This window comes from Harpia harpyja, chromosome 22, assembly GCF_026419915.1.
Source record: "Harpia harpyja isolate bHarHar1 chromosome 22, bHarHar1 primary haplotype, whole genome shotgun sequence".
Classification (NCBI taxonomy): domain Eukaryota; kingdom Metazoa; phylum Chordata; class Aves; order Accipitriformes; family Accipitridae; genus Harpia; species Harpia harpyja.
In genome coordinates this window covers 5,996,392-6,016,193 of record NC_068961.1, presented here as the reverse complement: position 1 = coordinate 6,016,193, position 19,802 = coordinate 5,996,392, and the positions used below count along the sequence as shown (strand labels likewise).

The window sequence follows — 19,802 nt, the reverse complement described above, 5'->3', positions numbered from 1 at the left end:
CCTTGGTGGGGAAGCTCCAAACTTCCGTTGTTCAGAAGTCATCTTTTATGCTTAGTAACACACCTTGCTCCACCTCTGCCTCAGGAGTCTCTGCCCTTCTCGAGCGAGGCTATCACGCAGGCGCAGGGTCAGTGTCCGAGGCATGGTAAGTCTTGGAGGCGGGTAGCCTTCGACCAGGAGGTGTGTTTTGGTATTATAATGAAGCAAAGTTCATCTAAAGTTCGTGATTTTTTCATCGATGTTATGGCAACAGTTGCAATCCATCCTTTTTGACAGTCTAATGGCTCTAGCCAGGTACCTTCCAGGAGCCTTGTACCGCGCGTTCCGTTCTTGGGATCGGCCACTGCGCTCCAAACAGGCCATTGTCAGGAAATGTACTGTTCATGTTCCTGATGACAGTGTTGAGACAATGCTGATTTTCTGACCGACTCCTACAAACACATGTATCTTCAGAAGATGACGAAACTTACCTGGCTTAGGATAACCTGAGAAACTATGTTAGGGAGTATTTTGAATGTACAGAGCTCCACGACTGTGATGGTAAGGTCGACTGCTTATGGGTAAGTATGAGGGTGAAGGCCAACAAGGCAGATATCATGCTGGGAGTCTGTTATAGACCACCCGGCCAGGTTGAAGACACATGAAACATTCTACAAGCGGCTGGCAGTAGTCTCACAATCGCGTGCCCTTGCTCTCGTGGGGGACTTCAACTTTCCGGACATCTGCTGGAAATACAACACAGCAGAGAACAAGCAGTCTAGGAGGTTCCTGGAGTGTGTGGAAGAGAACTGCCTGACACAGCTGGTAGGTGAGCCTACCAGGGGAGGAGCCTTGCTAGATCTACTGTTTAGAAACAGGGAAGGACTGGTGGGAGGTGTGATGGTCAGAGGCCATCTCGGGCTTAGCGACCATGAAATGATAGAATTCTCAACTCTTGGTGAGGTAAGGAAGAGGGTCAGCAAAACCACTACTACGGACTTCTGGAGGGCAAACTTTGACCTGTTCAGGACACTGGTTGAGAGAGTCCCTTGGGAGACGGTCCTGAAGGGCAAAGGGGTCCAGGAAGGCTGGACATTCTTCAAGAAGGAAGTCTTAAAGGCTCAGGAGCAGGCTATTCCCATGTGCCACGAGATGATCCATCCAGGAAGACAACTGGCCTGGCTGAACAGGGAGCTTTTGCTGGGACTCAGGAAAAAAAGGAGAGTTTTACCATCTTTGGAAGAAAGGGCAGGCAACTCAGGAAGAGTACAGGGATCTTGTTAGGTCATGGAAAGAGAAAATTAGAAAGGCAAAAGCTCAGCTAGAATTCAATCTGGCCACTGTCATAAGAGACAACAAAAAATGTTTTTACAAATATGTTAACAACAAAAAGAGAGCCAAGGAGAATATCTATCCTTTATTGGATACAGAGGGGAACATTGCCACTAAAGATGAGGAAAAGGCTGACATACTTAATGCCTTCTTTGCCTCAGTCTTTAATAGTGAGACCAGTTAACCTCAGGGTACTCAGTCCCCTGAGCTGGAAGACAGGGACGGAGAGCAGAATATACCCCCCATAATCCAGGAGGAAGCAGTTAATGAACTAGTCTAGGGGACCAGATGGGATCCATCCAAGAGTACTGAGGGAGCAGGCAGAGGAGCTTGCCAAGCCACTCTCCATCATTTATCAGCAGTCCTGGTCAACAGGGGAGGTCCCAGACAACTGGAGGCTTGCCAATGTGACGCCCATTTACAAGAAGGGTCGGAGGGAGGATACAGGGAACTACAGGCCTGTCAGCCTGACCTCAGTACCGGGGAAGATTATGGAGTGGTTTATCTTGAGTGCGCTCACACACCATGTGCAGGACAACCAGGTGATCAGGCCCAGCCAGCATGTGTTCATGAAAGGCAGGTCCTGCTTGACCAACCTGATCTCCTTCTATGACTGGGTGACCTGCCTAGCAGATGAGGGAAAGGCTGTCGATGTTATCTACCTCGACTTCAGCAAGGCCTTTGACACTGTCTCTCATGGCAGACTCCTTGAGAAACTGGTGGCTCATGGCTTAGAGACATGTACTCTTTGCTGGGTAAAAAACTGGCTGGATGGATGAGCCCAGAGGGTCGTGGTGAATGGAGTTAAATCCAGCTGGCAGCGGGTCACAGGTGGTGTTCCCCAGGGCTCAGTATTGGGGCCAGTTGTGTTTAATATCTTTATCGATGATCTGGACAAGGGGATCGAGTGCACCCTCAGCAAGTTTGGAGATGACGCCAAGTTGGGAGGGAGGGTTGATCTGCTGGAGGGTCGGAAGGCTCTACAGAGGGATCTGGACAGGCTGGGTCGATGGGCCGAGGCCAATCGTATGAGGTTCAGCAAGGCCAAGTGCCGGGTCCTGCACTTGGGTCACAGCAACCCCACGCAGCGCTACAGGCTTGGGGAAGAGGGGCTGGAAAGCTGCCCGGCAGAGAAAGACCTGGGGGTGCTGGTCGACAGCGGCTGAATATGAGCCAGCAGTGTGCCCAGGTGGCCAAGAAGGCCAACGGCATCCTGGCCTGTATCAGAAACAGTGTGGCCAGCAGGAGCAGGGAGGTGATCGTCCCCCTGTACTGGGCACTGGTGAGGTGACACCTCGAGTCCTGTGTTCAGTTTTGGGCCCCTCACTGCAGGAAAGACATGGAGGGGCTGGAGCGTGTCCAGAGAAGGGCAACCGAGCTGGTGAGGGGCCTGGAGCACAAGTCTGATGAGGAGCGGCTGAGGGAGCTGGGGTTGTTTAGCCTGGAGAAAAGGAGGCTGAGGGGAGACCTTATCGCTCTCTACAACTGCCTGAAAGGGGGGTTGTAGCCAGGTGGGTGCTGGTCCCTTCTGTCAGGTGGCTGGAGATAGGACGAGAGGTAATGGCCTTAGGTTGCACCAGGGGAGGTTTAGATTGGATATTAGAAAAATTTTCTTTCCTGAAAGGGTTGTCAGGCATTGGAACAGGCTGCCCAGGGAAGTGGTGGTGTCACCATCCCTGGAGGTGTTCAAAAAACATGTAGACGAGGCACTTCAGGACATGGTTTCGTGGGCATGGTGGTGTCGGGTTGATGGTTGGACTCGATGATCTTAAAGGTCTTTTCCAACCTAAATGATTCCATGATTCTATGAAACCCTCCCTCTCCATTCACACAGCTGGCTCAGACACCATGAATAAGTTTCAAGGTTCAGGTTAGGTGAGATTAATCCCAGCTGAAAGAACCCATGGGCTCATAGGTTTGCCTGCACTTTTAAAAGTGTATTTGTGCTTAAAGTTGTACTACCCTCATAGCCACAGAAAACTTGCTGAGTTACACAGCTGCCAACAACAATTATAAAGAATGTCTGGTTTACAAAACAGAATTCATGCACATCTAGCTAGGTTTTTTTCTTCTTTTAAAACATGTAGAAAAATAGCTGAGCTGTTCTCCAAGTAAACAAGAAAAAAAAAGTTTTCAGTACCCTTTAACAGGTAAAATATCTCTTTAACAGGTAAATAACATGTAGACTTGAGTAAAACTTGCTAAAACAAGAGTGATGAAACTGAATCTGTAAGGGGAACTGTTTTGTGGAAGGCAGATTAAAAACTTCTACCTTGGTTAGCATTTAAGTAATTCCATAAACAGTTTATAAATATTGAAGAGAAACATACCTGGCATCAATTCAGCAGTAGGGAATATCTTCTCCTGCTTTATTTTACTTTCATGTAATAACTCTTCTTTGGTTATTGGAAGATCCAGAACATCTCGAATAATCTGTGCCCCTTCTAGGGCTTTTTTACCCATGACCAAGGATTTCACATCCCAGGTATAAGTCTTTCCAAAACGCCCGCAGATCTCTTCGAATACTACTGTATAGAGATGCTCCGTATCTGCCAAAAAAATAATAAAAAAAAAGAAGATTAAAACCATGTATAGCCAGCTGAGCAGCCAGTCTTACAAGGAGGACCCCATAAATGGTTACAGAATGAACTGCCAAGAGCCAGAGAGCATATTAAAGTGGACAAAATTGCCTCCCTTTATTTGCAGAGGGGAAGCCAGACTGCTAAGATCACCTCAGAGGTACCTAGGTATGTCAAGTTGTCACTTCTGTGTTAAGAAAAGGTTAGTGAGGGTCACAACAAAGAACTATCTAGACCTGCCCTTTCACCACCTTTCTTTACTATACAGGTTAGCAAGCAGTGTCTTAATTAAAATACTCTATTTATTCTTTGCATGAGAAAGAAAAGAAGGGAAGGAATTCTGGTACTTGGGGGATGTCATTACATATTCCATGTAAATTGAAAAAAAAAAAGATTTAATTATTTAAGAGTGTCTTTGAACGGAAGCTTCAGAGTGCCTTCAAAGACACTACAGTCATTATTATAGCGCTGCTGGCACCTCTGCATTTACATGTGATTACTCAAGCAGAACACACCCACTTGTATTTCCAGGGGGTTTCTGGCAAGAGTAAACTTCAGGCTCAATTTTGCCAATGAAACTATCAGCTTCCATGTCAAAGGTGTTTTTAGTTTTCAAACTAATTTTTTTTTAAATACAAACAAACAAACAATCCTTCCTGTCTTTCCCCTGCATACAAATCTTTGAAAAAGAAGGTCAATAACATTTATTTTAATACTAAAACAAGGAAGAAAAGTCCTTTCAACTCCTGGCTTCAGAAATTTCAGCAAAGATCTTGAACAGTGGCTTTTCTACCAGTCTGTTTATCTTTTCAAGTAGTGTCCTTTGAAACGCCAGCTACTGCTCTTAACCATGCTTTAATTTCTTTCTCATGCATGTCTCTGCTTTCTTTATCTCTAAAGGTATGTTTATTATCACCTCCTTAGCTCAGAAAGGCAAAAGCAAGGAAAAAAAGTAGTTGCTCTTATGGGATATATTTAGAGAAATTAGGGACTTCACTTATCAACATGTCCTTTGCCATGTAAAAATATTTTTTATAGGGATAATAAAATAGTGAAATTATTAATGCGGACATTGCCTCACTTTCTGAATATATAAGAAGTATGCAACAGAGTTTAAGCTTTAACATAGATACTATGAAGAAAGACTGAAGAAAGAAGAGCAGACCCCATGACTACAAGATACACAAAGATCTTCCCTGCAGTCTGACAAATGTTTACTGCTTAACCACAGTAATCCGCTTGTCCTGAGACCAGCAGACGACTCCGATCTGAAATCAAATGAGAAACGCAGTGGCCGTTTCCCATCATCGCACCTACCATCATGTGAACACACAGCAGTGCAGAAGACACGCTCTGCTGCCTGCCAGAGCGCTCTTCTCCATGTTCCCCTTCAGTAACTAGAAGGGACATTGAGCCAAAAGATCAGCTAAAGACCTAACGTACCTGTCTGGACTGCTTAACAGGTCACAAAAACCTCTTAGCTTAAAAATGAAAGAAAAAAAAAAAAAAGCACCTGTACTACTCTTTGCAAATGCTTCTTAGACAATGACACTTATGGAAAAAAGTTAAGACTAATCTTGGGGACCCATAAAACACACAGAAAAGGTAACACAGCAGAAACACAAGCAACTGGGCTTTGAAAAGTGTTAAGCTGGCTAACACCAGGAAGGAAAAAAAAACACAACAAAAAAATCCCCCAGTCTGCTTAATACTGCCAGGTGGTACTCTCTGAGCTGAGAAGGTGAATTAAAAATACGGTGTTTAAAATTTCACAGTTCTCTCTCTCCTTCTTTCTGATACACTGATTTTTCTTCTATATCTCAGACTTACCAGGTGAAAGACATAAAATTCTTACCCTAAGTTTAAAATTGAAACTGAAAATTAATCCTCATCCTGTTAAGTAATACATAGCAAACTAAGCAGAAATAAAACAAAACAAGGAATCAAAAAGTGTAATTGTAGAACATGAAAATTTTCCTAAAGGTATCTATGATAATTACATGTTAATCTATTTGAAAGTTAAGACTCAGCTGTATAGCTAAAGATACTCAATTTAATAGCCTCCTGCATTTTAAGTATCACATACCAAACTTGTGAAAAAAATTTTCTTTTTCTTCTTAAAGAAATGCTTGATCACGTCCAGATTGCAGACCTAAAAATAATCTGTTATGCAATGTTGCAGTTTGCTAACTGAAGAGCACTCATGAACAAGTTTGAGTCAAATCTATTAAAATAGTTAATTGTTATCCTATTTTTATTGTGTTAGAACTTAGTTTTCTCAGTGCTGAGGAAAAAAAAACCACAACACAAACAATAAAACCCCAAAACTGGTCAACACACCAGATCACTGCCTACATTTAATTTAAATGTATGTTAGTCTCACATAAGTGTTTAAAGCAACATAAATGCTTAAACAAGTAGGATGTCAGAAAGCCTTCTTTCCTTCCCTTTCCTCATTAATTATCCATTAAAAGAACTGGCTTACAAAACTTCCAACTTTTCTTTCAAAGAGATCACTTTCACACTGCCTGAAGTCATAGCATTTGGACCCTGGACATCAACTCGGTTGCAATGAAAATTATCATCGTCTCAAGATTCATGACCTCTTATAAGATTCCACATATTTGTAATTCTTGAGAAACAATGTGACTTTAATTCTCACGATTGGATGACAAAAGCCTCGATGTGGACATTTTACCTGCTCGAATAGACATGTTTCACTACAGCACATGAATAAAAACTGAAATCTAGGGAAAAAATTTACACACACACGAGCACACACACAGAGTGCAAAATCTTCAGTCGGAATCTGAGGAGACCACGGCTGAAAAAGCTGCACTTCCTACATACATGCATAACAGATAAGGACATATTTTTCTTTTGATTGAAGACGAAGGAAAATCTGTATGTCCCCCTTATAATTAGACAGCAGTAAATAAATACTAAATAATGATACAACTTCAAGATTTCTTACTCCCATTGAAATGGAGGAATCTCAAAAGAAGTGCTTAACAGATAGGAGGTAGGCTAGTTTTTTTGCCATTGTAACAAGAAATGCACCCCAGCACAACCGATTGATCAGAGCTTAAGTATAGCAACGAATCATAATTCCAAACTACTATAAATCTGCAATACAATAAGAAATTAAATCTAATGCACGCACATGAATATAACACATCAATGAAATAAAACAAACAAGAGGAATCAGAAGTTCAATTCAAGTGCCTAATTACAGGCACCTACTGGTATCTCAGACACCCTAATATGTCCAAGACATCCACACACAACTGACATTAAAAAAAAGTCATCTGGGTGAGACTCACACCTTACTGCGTGAGCAGCCAGAAGCCCTACAGCATCCCAAGTGGTAATAAATGCATACATTTCAGCAAGTGAATCCAGCCCCAGCTGCTAGCTCCCATCAGGAATACAAGCTGAGCGCTCAACAGGACACATGTGACAGTGGCCTGTTCTAACAGGCGGAAGGAAAAGCAAGACTTCTTAGTTCCTGCAATTTGCAGTAAATGTATAACCTCAGCTTCATTCTCTTCTGCCTTTCAAAATGCTCATCTTTCTAGCTCTCGTCCCTTGATATATCTTTTACATGGACATTATCAGCACGACATGCTGTCCATCCACTCACTACATTTCACTGGGAATGAGTAATATCCATTCCCTGGCCACATATCATCTTCTAATCATTTTTATAGCAACCCTTCTTCTATATAAAAGGCACAGTCAACTCCACTGGTGCTGTTTACAGTGTATAAAAGCCAGTCACAATAAATACAAATAAAGTGACAAGAATGACAGAGGCACTGGATTACTCAATTTGTGATCTGGCACAAAAATATGCTGACGCATATTCAGAAAAACCTACACGTCACTTGGCATCAGACGCCGTGCATAACTGGAGTGTATGATCTGCTCAAATCACTGCAGAGTCAGAATAAGAAGTGCAGATCTGCGTAGGCTGGGGGTACAGCAAGCATCAAGGCAGTGAAGACAGCTTAACACAGAAGATTGTGACTTCATGAATGAATATGGAACTTGATTTTTTCAGAAGGTCATATACCTTCTGAATTTATTAAAATTATGTTATTATAATTCTAAAATAATCTCTAGTTTATCAGGAGATAGGGTTAGTAGGCATGAAAGCTCATCTGAGACATAGCTCATCTTAATCATTAGTTCTGAGTTCTTCTTTGTTTAAATAACCCTTCTCATCTTTGCACCAAGCTTTCCAGATGAAATACACCTACGATTTATCCTTCTGCTAGGAATCTAAACAGAACTTTAATTCTGCACATTTAATATATTCCAGTAATTCAAAATCAGATCCTGGACACCTAAACTCTGCAAGATTTTTATTCTGATAGGGATAGAGAAATGGTTAAAGGAAGAATTTTAATTCAAGCAATAGGTTTCTTGTGTCCATACCTGGTAGGCAGATTTCTGTCCATATGTAGAAGAGAACCATCTTTAATATTCAATTTAGCCAAATTCAAACACAATTAGTCATTTTTACCAAGATTTTGGCCCAAGATTGAGAAAATCTCATTAGATTGTCACCATCAATACTGAATGAACACACAGATGACTATGATTTTGCTTTCCTATCAGTCTTTCACAATATTCCTTTAATCTCTTTAGGGTATGCAACAGTATAAGAAGCCATACAAATTACTGAAACGCTCATTTGGGGTACAAGAGATAAATATAATTATAAACCAGAACATAATTACAGAAGTGGAAATTTTTGCTTTGCTTTTTGCAACTCAATTGGTGGCATTTAGCACAGTATAAAGCGTTAACTTGCAAACAAATCTACACAATTGTTGAAATGGTGGGGTAATCAACATTCCGGAGAGTATTAGAGGTTTCCTCTACTCATGGAGCTACAGTAATAGCAATGACATTTACAGTTTCTCTCATTTCTAGATTTAAATGTAACACAGGCCTTTGTGTGTTTATTCTCCCACTATATCAACTGAACAGTGTTAAAGAACACAGGATTTAAACACAGTAATGGCAAAGCCAAAATAGTGACAGATTTTCCATCAGAAAGACTAACTTTCTCGAGTCTTGAATATCACATGCAGAACTCAGTCAATGGTCCTCATGCCCACCTACTTCAACAAGAGCAAAATCATGAACTCACAGTTCCCTTCCCTCTCCCCCCAGCACACAAGAGACACGGCTGATCAGCTCACTGACCAGTTGTGTCAAGTCTGAGACTCAGGAGTATAACAAATGCTGCAGCACTGCATGAAAGCCAGGGAATGGATGTCTCTCAGTAAGGCGCTGTGCTTTAAAGAGATCCGTCATCAAGCCTGCCGCTCTACAACCCTTCTCCTCACAGGCAGAATATGCTCTTAGCTTGTTGGATTACGCAGGTGAAACAATTCCTGAAATATCCATATAACTGAGGATATGAACCTCAAACAGTGGTACGTTCACCACGTTTCCAAATGGTATGTGGACTATCACAGAGTTTAGGAACCACCACTGCCAAGATAAAACCCACATAACTATCCACAAAACTTGCAAGATCCTGCTGGTGGTTTTGGTAAGCAGGAAAAACGAAGAGTGGGAAACCAATGGCATCTGAATAGCAAACTTCGAATGGAACAAGGAACATCCTCTCAACCCAAAGAATAAGTCAAGATATTACTATCCACCGTTTATCAATTACAGCTCCATCTCAAAAAAATTAAGAAGGAACAATACATTATGACAAACTACTGAAACATAAAAATACAACAGCGTTATAAAAAATGGTCACTGAGGGAACAACAGACTATGCCACTGAATAAAGCATAATTCATTCCCCATTCTTTTTCTATCTTTACCATTTCTTTCAGTGGGAATCTGAGACTTTCCCCTTATCAGCAGTCAAACAAGACAGACAAAACCAGTATAAGCAACGCAAAAGACTAGCAACTATACAACTGTCACTGGAACAGGTCTGAAATTGCAAAATTTAGTTTAAACCACACAGAACCACTGAAGAATTAGAGCTGAAGGCTCCTGAGTTAGCAAAACAATCAGAAAAAAAGGAAAGGAAAATTTAAGGATTTTTTTTTTTAAATAAACGATCTTTAGTAGAAAATTATCTTGCTATTTGTGGCAAAAGTTCAGTCTTGCAGTTCACTCCCAACATCCTTCCATTCACACTTTCACTACTGTGAAAGCTAGTTTAAGAGCGCATGACTATGGTTACCCATAATGGCTAAGAGGAGAAAAAAACAGCAGTTTAACAGCTGACCTCAAAATCGCTTACAGCAGCTTAGCAAGAGTGGGGATAAGGAAGGCAAACAAGAGAAATTACTTTTTGCACAATAGCCTACGTGTTACAGCACTAGTCCAGAAAATCAGACTCAGCCTTTCAATCCACCCTAAGGGCCCGAGCCTACTTCTCTAATACCCCATGAGATTTTTTTATGCTACTATGTTATATATATATATACACATATATACATATAAGCCATTTATATGCTTGTATATATTTATGAAAGCATATAGACATATATTATTAAATATATACATACATTGTTTGGGTGTGTATATAGTACTGTGTTTTAAAGGCAAAAGCTGCCTTTTAAAGAATAAAACTCAGATGAGTGCTAGCCAGTGAATACAAATCAACCTGGAGCCTGTTGACTTAAGGGCTCATTAAAGGGATGTCGGTTCAAACCCCTTAGCAAAGGCGGCCTCCTGAGCAGATGAGGAACAGCAATGTTCTATTCTTTGCTGTAGTATTCCCCCCATTCCTTCCAGATGAACTTGCTTATGAAGAAAAATGAAATCTAAATTTATCACCTTACAGAGACACCCACTTCAGCCACTGTCATAGGAGGAAATAAGCACTGCTTTCATGCATGCTGAACCAAAATACTTGAGCCATGCCTAAATTTCAAGGCATGTGGTGCTGATGTACCCAACCAGGCAGGCTGAACCTGAATGCAGTCTGGCCCATCAAACCAAAGGAAATGCTGCTGCAGTATTCACGTCTTGTACCTTTTGACTGATCTACTCTCATAACCAGTATCACTTAAGTTCATCTTATTGTTACCTGGAAATTAAAGGAAGGTAAAGCCTCTATTAAAATAAATAGCAAGCACCAAATAATGGCTACTTCAAAATCATAAGCTAGTTATAAAGAGCAAATTATCTGGTAAACCATTTTACATGATTGATAAACCATTACTTCCAAAGATAAAGAAAAAATAATTACTATAATTGCTGAAAATTAAAATTACTGCTTCCAATTTAATTGAGTAATGATTTGCAAATAATTATATTTTTGATTAGCACTTAGAAAAATTCACTGAAATGATCCATTATTCATTTTAGTAGGCAGCAGGTAGAAGTCTGTTCTGGAGCTTTAATTTTTGCAAATCTGTTTCTTTTTTTCTGTTGTACGAGAATATTAATATAAGTACACTCCAAGATACATGAATATGCTACACAGTGATTACTTCACTAAGTCCAGAGAAACACACTGCCACTGGCTAACTCACTCAAAGTGCTGTCAGTCTGTTTGCCGTTCCCTGATATGAGACGTCCTACCATGAATGCAAGTTATTGCTAACAGGCTTAAAAAGAAAGTTAGGTGCCCAAAAAATAATAGCTGCATAGAACTGTTCCCAAACGAGTATCACATATTTGCCCCTCTGGGCTTCTATTACTGGGAGAATTCTTCAATGGCAGCTACAGAGGAAGCCAATTTCTCATTTTATATGCACAGAAACATTTTACTTCTATGGGGAGGGGAAGAAGCTTCTGAACAAATTCAAAAGGCTTTTAGTTTACATTAATATAGCAGACATATCTTAACGCTATCTTGTATTCACATATGCACTTTATCATTCTTTTTAATGCCACAGGGAAGTGAAAGAAACAGTTCACGAATAAACCATGCAAACATTCTTCTGATGTGGACCTGTAAACAAATACTCCATCACCAATAGAAAATAGCACATGAAAAAGTAAAGAGAAATCTGTATTTCAATTCCAGAGCATGAAGGAATCCAGCTTTGAAATACAGGCAATATATATGATTTAACTTAAAACATTCTAAAACTGTACTTATTAAACATCAGCTACGTGACAGCATCTCATTGGTTTAAAAATAGAAAAGCTATTGATTCATAGAAACTGCCTGATATGCTTTCTTAGGCATTCATGCAGGCCCTTAAACATCAGAAACAGAACTATGCAAACAGCAGTTGATATGGTACCTACACAATCCTGTTTGTTGGGCTAAAACCTATGGCTAACAGAGATGTAGCTTCTTAAAATGTGTATGACAAGGCCCAAGTCAGGTAACAGTTACACTGTCATTATTAGCATATGAGCTACTATCACAAGGCAACAGCATTATACGAGCACTGCTCTCATTCAGAGGAGCAACTACAAGCTCTAGGAGAACAGCCTATAGCATGTTCACAAGGAAGTCTGCCTTTCACCAAGGGGGTATTTCTTCTTCTCGATACATTGCCGACAACGCATGGCAGCAGTTTGAGGAATGCAAATAAGGGTTTTAAAAGTTGTTTTGAAATGGGATGTTCGAAGGCACTTGGATAACACTACCACACAAGTTAAATGAAACCAAAAAGGTCATTATGTTATCAGTCAGCATAAGATTAAAAAAATACATCTTCTTAATTAACACTGTGGTGGGTTGACCCTGGTTGGATGCCAGGTGCCAGCCAAAGCCGCTCTATCACTCCCCCTCCTCAGCTGGACAGGGGGGAGAAAATACAATGAAAGGCTCGTGGGTTGAGATAAGGACAGGGAGCGATCACTCACCCATTACCGTGACAAGCAAAACAGACTCGGCTTGGGGAAATTAGTTTCATTTATTACCAATCAAATCAGAGTAGGGTAATGAGAAATAAAACTAAATCTTAAAACAAACAAAAAATATCTTCCCCCCACCCCTCCCTTCTCCTGGGCTTAACTTTACTCCCAATTTTCTCTACTCCCTCCCCACAGCAGCGCAGGGGAACGGGGAATGGGGCTGGGGTCAGCTCGCCACACCTTGTCTCTGCCGCTCCTTCCTCCTCAGGGGGAGGAGGACTCCGCACTTGGGCCCTGCTCCGCCGTGGGGGGTCTCCCGCGGGAGACAGTCCTCCACCAACTTCTCCAAGGCGAGTCCTTCCCGCGGGCTGCAGTCCTTCAGGCACAGACTGCTCCAGTGTGGGCCCCCCATGGGGTCACAAGTCCTGCCAGCAAACCTGCTCCAGCGCGGACTTCCCACAGGGTCACAGCCTCCTTCGGGCATCCCCCTGCTCCGGCGTGGGGTCCTCCCCGGGCTGCAGGTGGCTATCTGCTCCACCGTGGACCTCCATGGACTGCAGGGGGACAGCCTGCCTCACCATGGTCTTCCCCACGGGCTGCAGGGGAATCTCTGCTCCGGCGCCTGGAGCATCTCCTCCCCTCCTTCTGCACTGACCTGGGGGTCTGCAGTTGTTTCTCTCACATATTCTCACTCCTCTCTCTGGCTGCAGTTGCCCTAGCACAGTTTTTTTTCCCCTTCTTAAATCCGTTCTCCCAGAAGCACCACCACCGTCGCTGATGGGCTCGGCCGTGACCAGCAGCGGGTCCGTCTTGCAGCCGGCTGGCACTGGCTCTGCCAGACATGGGGGAAGCTTCTAGCAGCTTCTCACAGAAGCCACCCCTGCAGCCCCCCTGCTAGCAAAACCTTGCCACGCAAACCCTATACAAAGATATAATTTCTCCAGGAAGAGCTATAACAAACATAGCTTTCCCTGAACAGACATCCCAGAGCTGCTCTGTTTAACCCACAACCTAAAGCAGCAACAATGGAAAAAAGAATAGTCAAGAGAGGGGAAAAAAAGAGTCAGAAAACTTTATTCCTCCCTCAAAAAACACCCAACAAAATGAGACTAAAGAGGAAATTCTCTTCAGCATGCCACAGTTCTCTTCTAATACCAATTTCCTTATTCTCAGAAAGCTTTTGCTTGCCCAAGAGACTATATTTATTAAGACTTAAGCGAGTTGCGAATTCAAGTTGTTTGGCTTTCAGTGTTACATGTTTCTAAATCACTTTCTGTAATACTGTCCAAAAAGTCAGTTTCCTAAACAGTGGAAACATTTCAAAAGACAGAGTGACTTTAATAGAAAAGAAAAACATTGTTTTTCCAGTGTGGCCTTGGACAATGTTCTGAACTTAATTGCAGCAATGTATCAAACATACTACTAGAAAAGAAGTGTAAAGAACTACAGATTAATAAAGCTAATCTCTTCCATCCACTCAAGAGTGCCTAAAATTTTTGAAGTAAATCTGTTGATGGAGTAATTTCTCTGTGGTGATAACACTACGAGAAGAAAACCAAACATCATCAAGGCGCTTGATTTTCCACGAGAGAGGACATTTCATCATGGCCGACAGCCTAGTCAAGAGGAAAGCGTCAGAGATACTGCAAGACCTGATTACAGTATCTCTTTAATAGCTGTATACCAAGAACTCCGAATCCTAACTAGAATCTAAAATACAAAAAAGGAATCAGACCTTTGAGATTCATGAGGCAAGTGTGATACAGCAAACTGAAAATTATGTTTTATGAGCTGTAATCACTGTTTGTTTGAAAACTGTAGTGAATCCTCAAAACCATGGTATAGATACCAATTAAAGGGACTTCCAACACCACAGGCTTCTCTGAAGTCGCATGACCACAGCCCTCGCTGAGGATCAGAGTAGAGGGCTGTTCTCACAGAGCGCTGAAAAACCTCACACAGTGACAGCAGAAGTTGTCCTACCTCCAGACTCGGCAGTGAGCTCGAGGCAGGTCCAAACTGACCCCTAAGTCAAATACAGCCTGCAGCCCAGAGCGCGACCCCTCGAAGTTAGTGGACTGCCACGACTGATGGTACATGAGCTCTTTTTGTTTTGTAACACCATAGGCAGAAGCACAGAACTACTGGAAGACTGTAATTTGTTTTAGACTATAATCAGCTTGCTTATAATTGGCATGGTGAAATAAAAACTTATACTTGGCCGTAGGAGCTTTTAACCAAGCCCCACTGAACCCACTGAGAGATAGGTACCTAAATCATAGAATGGTTTGGGTTGGAAGAGACCTTTAAAGATCACCTAGTCCAACCCCCTGGCCACGGGCAGGGATATCTTTCACTAGATGCGGTTGCTCAAAGCACCATCCAACGCACAATGCTTTTGTGTTTCTGGGCTCAAACACCATTTGCACTCCAGCACCTGAACAGCAGATGCTGTGCGCTGAGGACACCTCACAGGGCAAAAGGAACTTTTCCTATTCCCAGGAAATTAAGCCAGTCTGCTACTCAGCTGCAGTCGGACTGTATCAGTACTAGATCTTTGTATTAATATTCCCAATAAACTGCCACTAACAGAGTTCAGTATACAATAACAGTTGTTTAATAGGATTCCTTTTATTTTCCCTATGATTATTTACACACTAATTCTCAGTCCTGCTGCTGAAGAGCTGTAGAGTTTTCCTCCCAGTATATAACTGAAATTTTGCTGAAAATCTTTAGCCTCTCTGCATAGATGATTTAGTCTACCTAGTAATACTAGTATACACAATCACACTAAAAACAGAGATTATGTTAGCCTTTAACTCAAAAATCTTATCAGCATATTTTGAGTTAGGCTTCTGTTGTGAAAATTCTTGTACAAAGTTGTGTGATCTGCCCAAGAACTCTACCTCCCATCATACAAAGTCTCTGCTTAATATGGCAGATGCAGACTGATTAGGAAGCCTGAAAACCAAATACAAATACAAGGCATCAACTACAGTTCCTGTAAGACGTGGAGGAGACATTTCAAAATTAAACATTTGATGCAAAATACCTGTGAAAGGGTTTCAAATCACCTCAGTTTGAAACCACCCCAGGGACCTCCACCTGGGAAAAAAAGTATCAATCTCTTAACTGCACACAAAAATTACTTTATGTTAGTGAAGTGCTATAGAGAACACTCAAACGTTTGGCACACATCAGGTACCTAAAGGTGGATGTACTGGACCAAGTCCCAGCTTTCAAGTAAAATACTTTACCTTTTAAAGCTTTTCTGGCAGAGAGGAGGTGACTGAGAACAGATCTGCCTCTTAAGTCCTGCGCTTGGATCAAACTCACCTAGTATTATTTTAGCCCATTATGTCAATTCTGAACTAGCATAAGGTCAGTCTTCAAACATCAAAATCCACTTAACCTAAACTCTACTATCTCTTGTTTAAAACAGGGGAAAAGTAACAAAACACTACCAGGGATGTTTTATAAAAAGACATAAAACTTACCCACACTACAATCCTGGAAGAATACAGTGATTACAAAAAGGTTCAGACAGAGAATCTCACTAACATGTCAGTGAACCCAATTCACATGAGGACTAAAGGAGGAATAGAAAGCTGGAAGAAGACTCTCCAACAGTAGCTATTAAGGTTATATTTTCAGCTCTCTCAAAGGGGAGAGGCTGAATCTTATTTTGCTAGAGAGTGGTTCTGAGCATAATGGAAATGTTATGTTATGACTCTGTTTTGAGTGTGACAGCTTAGAGTTACAAGGAACACTGCTGTGTATCCTACTAAATGAAATAAAAAATATGTGTTCAGAGACTCAGAGAGTGCAAGAAACTTTAGTCCATCATTTCATTCTTCCATATGATTAATGTGCTAAAAATAAAAATAGATATTGTGAACTGAACTAGGAGTCATTCCACTTTCACTTAATCTTTCTTCCCTCCTACCTCAGTTCTGCAAGCCGAGGTCAAAGTTTACATTTTGAGACACAAGCAGCTTCACTCCCCTGTGGTTGGAATTTAATAAGCCTGACACGGGAGTTACTTCGCTAGGATGTGCTTAGTTCTACTGCAACAGCGCTTGAAAAAGACAGGATGGCAAAGCATATGCTCAATAACCAGATAAGAGGAGACTTTTTACTTTATTTCCCAAAATAGCCCCAATTTCCTTCCCTCCATCCAAAAAAAAAAAAAAAAAAATCCAGTAGCCTTTCTCTCACTACTCAGAATTAGGTACAAATCTTCTGAAATAAGTTAAGTCACAATGGTACAAGCAAGAGACAATCAAGCTCAGTTTCTGAATATAAATATGTTAGATAAGGTACACATTTCCAATTCCACAGTAACTAACCCAAACTTAGATTTACAAAAAATTTCTTCGCTCCATAGCAACAATTTGCTATCATTCTGCTTGTAAATGTGAAAATTGTTTTTGAAGGTGCATTGCAGGCAGCTTCATAATTAGAAAGAGGCAAGAACTTTAAGGAAATTAGGAAAAAAATTAGTCTTTCTGATTAACACCCGACAAGGTGTGGCAAAAATAATAGCTAGAAATTATTACTATAAGCATCGCTTATGCAACTATATATAATAACTATGAAAACAATTATAAACAGCTGTATTTAGCAGTATCCAAACAGAACTGACACACAAAATCTCTAATGAAGTAGAAGTTACTAACACCTGAATATGAAATAACTCTGAAAAACGCCATTTGTAACAGACACCGTTCACTAAATAGCATCCCTGACCCCATTCCAGTAATTTACTTCTGCTTCATCTAAAATCAAGCTTACAATCAGCAAAATAAAAAATGTCTGCTTCATTTGCTGAATACACTGAACCGAGCCACTGGAACTTAAATGACTTTTAGATAAAAAGATGAAGTCCTAAGGCTATACCTTTTGACACATTATGTTTTGAAACTGTTAGAAGGAATAACTCGTCCCAGACATACAGTTAAAGTTGCATAACCAGTTAAACAGGGTAACTTACGTGTTTCCTAAATGTAAAGAAAAAAGAATTAGAAGGTATACAAGTTGCAATAATAATGGAACAGTTGGTCACCAAAGGCCCTTCTCTTCTGAAAAGAGGCCAACGCAGTATAGGCCACATCTTTCTAACAGCCTCTGGCTAGTAGTTTTCAAAGAGATTGAAAACTTTGCACAAAAATGCAAATCTGGTATTCCATTAACAGGCTGAAAAGCCTTTTGGATTTTTCTGTTGTCTGAAGAGCAAATTAACTATCAATAGAAGAATCCAATTATATGAAATGTTGCAATCAAAGAAAACAGAGCTGAACACTGTTGAACATGGCTACGGTCTACCCTCTAAAATGTTAAGGGCAGCTTTAGTCACTGAGCTTGTCATAAGCAAAGAGGTTGGAGGGGTTTTTTTCTTGTGTTAGGTTGACACGGTTCATGGTGGTATTGCTACAGGGCTGTCGGCCTGTCATCACTTCTGTTACGAACTTGATTTTCTAGAGTTTTAAAGCTTTGCCAGTAATAAATAAATAAAATGAAATTATACAAGAATTAAAGCTGTTTTCTTCAGGAAAGGGATATCTTCTGAGACTACCCTCTACCCTATTATTATTGTTAATTATAGAAAATGCAGCATGTCTCCTGAGAATTTAAATCCCTCTCATGGACTGTCAGAGGAGCTTAAGTAGGTCTTGAACTACAAATGGGAAGCATCTACACTGTCAGTACTGAAGCCATTAAATTACATCATCATCATCACTCTGTGAAAAAGTAATTTCCTTGGTAGTCTATAATTGTCTCAAAGGCTCCATTATAGACAATTCAAGTGGGTAGTACATTTTTCAAACTTACGGCTACCACTGAGTACAGTTATACAATACCTGTAATCATTGACCTTTGTAAACTATTATGTTGAGTATTTGATTTATGCTTCTGGGCCTGTATTACCAATAAAAACTTTCACAGCTTGGAGGAGAGGAGTAGGCACTGTTATTTAAACAGAACTGTAGGATTTTTTAACACCTGTATGAACTCCTTTACTTCTATCTAAGGAAAGAGTGGTATCTGTAAGGTACACCTTATTATACCTCCGATATGGTACACCACCTATGTATTGGGCACCTTGTAACAACTCATGAGTACAAATACAATCTTTCTGAATGATGTATTTCCATGCTGTGCTCACCTCTAAAAAAAGAATGGCATGAAAGAACAAGGTTTTGGGGAAAAATTATTGATAAACACTATCAAGTCAGCTGTCAAGTCAAGAAGACTCAGGTAAGTTGAGGATTTCAAGACTTTAGTGAGAACAATTTCTAGGAAAATTAGATCAAATCTCAGTTGGGCCTAAACTTACAGGGTATTTTTTTTCAAAAGCAAGACTGTTTTTAATTAACAGCACAAGAAGGCTACTTTAAAGAAGGAGAAGAGAAGAAAGACAAATGTAGGATCCAACCCAGAAAGAATGAATGGGTATTGGAAGTATTTTTCCTACTGTAACTCTTTTGAGATATACTTAGGAATAATGTTAGAACATCAGTGAAATGTAATTCCTTGTACATACAATTAGAATATAAAGCAGAGAACTGTAGCTCACAATTTCAGCATGCAAGATGCTATGAAGAGAAAGGTAAACTACATATCTTCAGAAGAGCACACTGAGGAAAAAAAGTACGCTGCCTTCCTTTTCTTTATATACAAACACAGAAACATTTGGGTCAAACGGTAATATTTGTTTTAGTCCCCTGAAAGCTGCAATTATGACAGAAGGAAAAAAAAAGAAAACATGAATCTATTCCATGTTGAACTACAGTATTAGAAAAGGGAATGGGTGAAGAAGGGAATAACTTCCATGGTTTTGCTATAAATCTTAGAATATGGCTTTTCTTTTTCCCCTCTTAGTAGAAACTTCTACAAACATATAGCCATTTCTCAATTAACCAGGGCAATGAGGAGAGAAAAACCATGCATAGTTTAATCATCTTGTATCATTGCCTGGAGGAGAGGCGGGGGGAAACATAGATTTATGTAGATAGCAGCCTTAACCAGTATAATGCAGACAGAAACCAGCTACAGGTCCCGAAATGCCAACTCTTAAAGCCAAGAGCTTTGATTTGGGAAAAACAA

At 40.6% G+C, this 19,802-nt stretch overlaps 1 protein-coding gene across 2 annotated transcripts in view; it reads right to left on the bottom strand.

Moving 5' to 3' along the window:
• The window catches only part of PUDP (pseudouridine 5'-phosphatase), a 74,977-nt gene that overhangs the window by 44,457 nt on the left and 10,718 nt on the right, over positions 1–19,802 (bottom strand). The window contains exons 1-2 of one of the 2 annotated variants that reach the window (XM_052773850.1): positions 11,747–11,777; positions 3,642–3,860 (exon numbers count right to left, since the gene is read on the bottom strand). In XM_052773850.1, the coding sequence (XP_052629810.1) occupies positions 3,642–3,860; positions 11,747–11,762 (235 nt within the window). In that variant the 5' untranslated portion in view covers positions 11,763–11,777. Of the gene's footprint in view, positions 1–3,641; positions 3,861–11,746; positions 11,778–19,802 lie in introns of those variants that run through there. The other variant, XM_052773849.1, reaches the window with a different exon arrangement.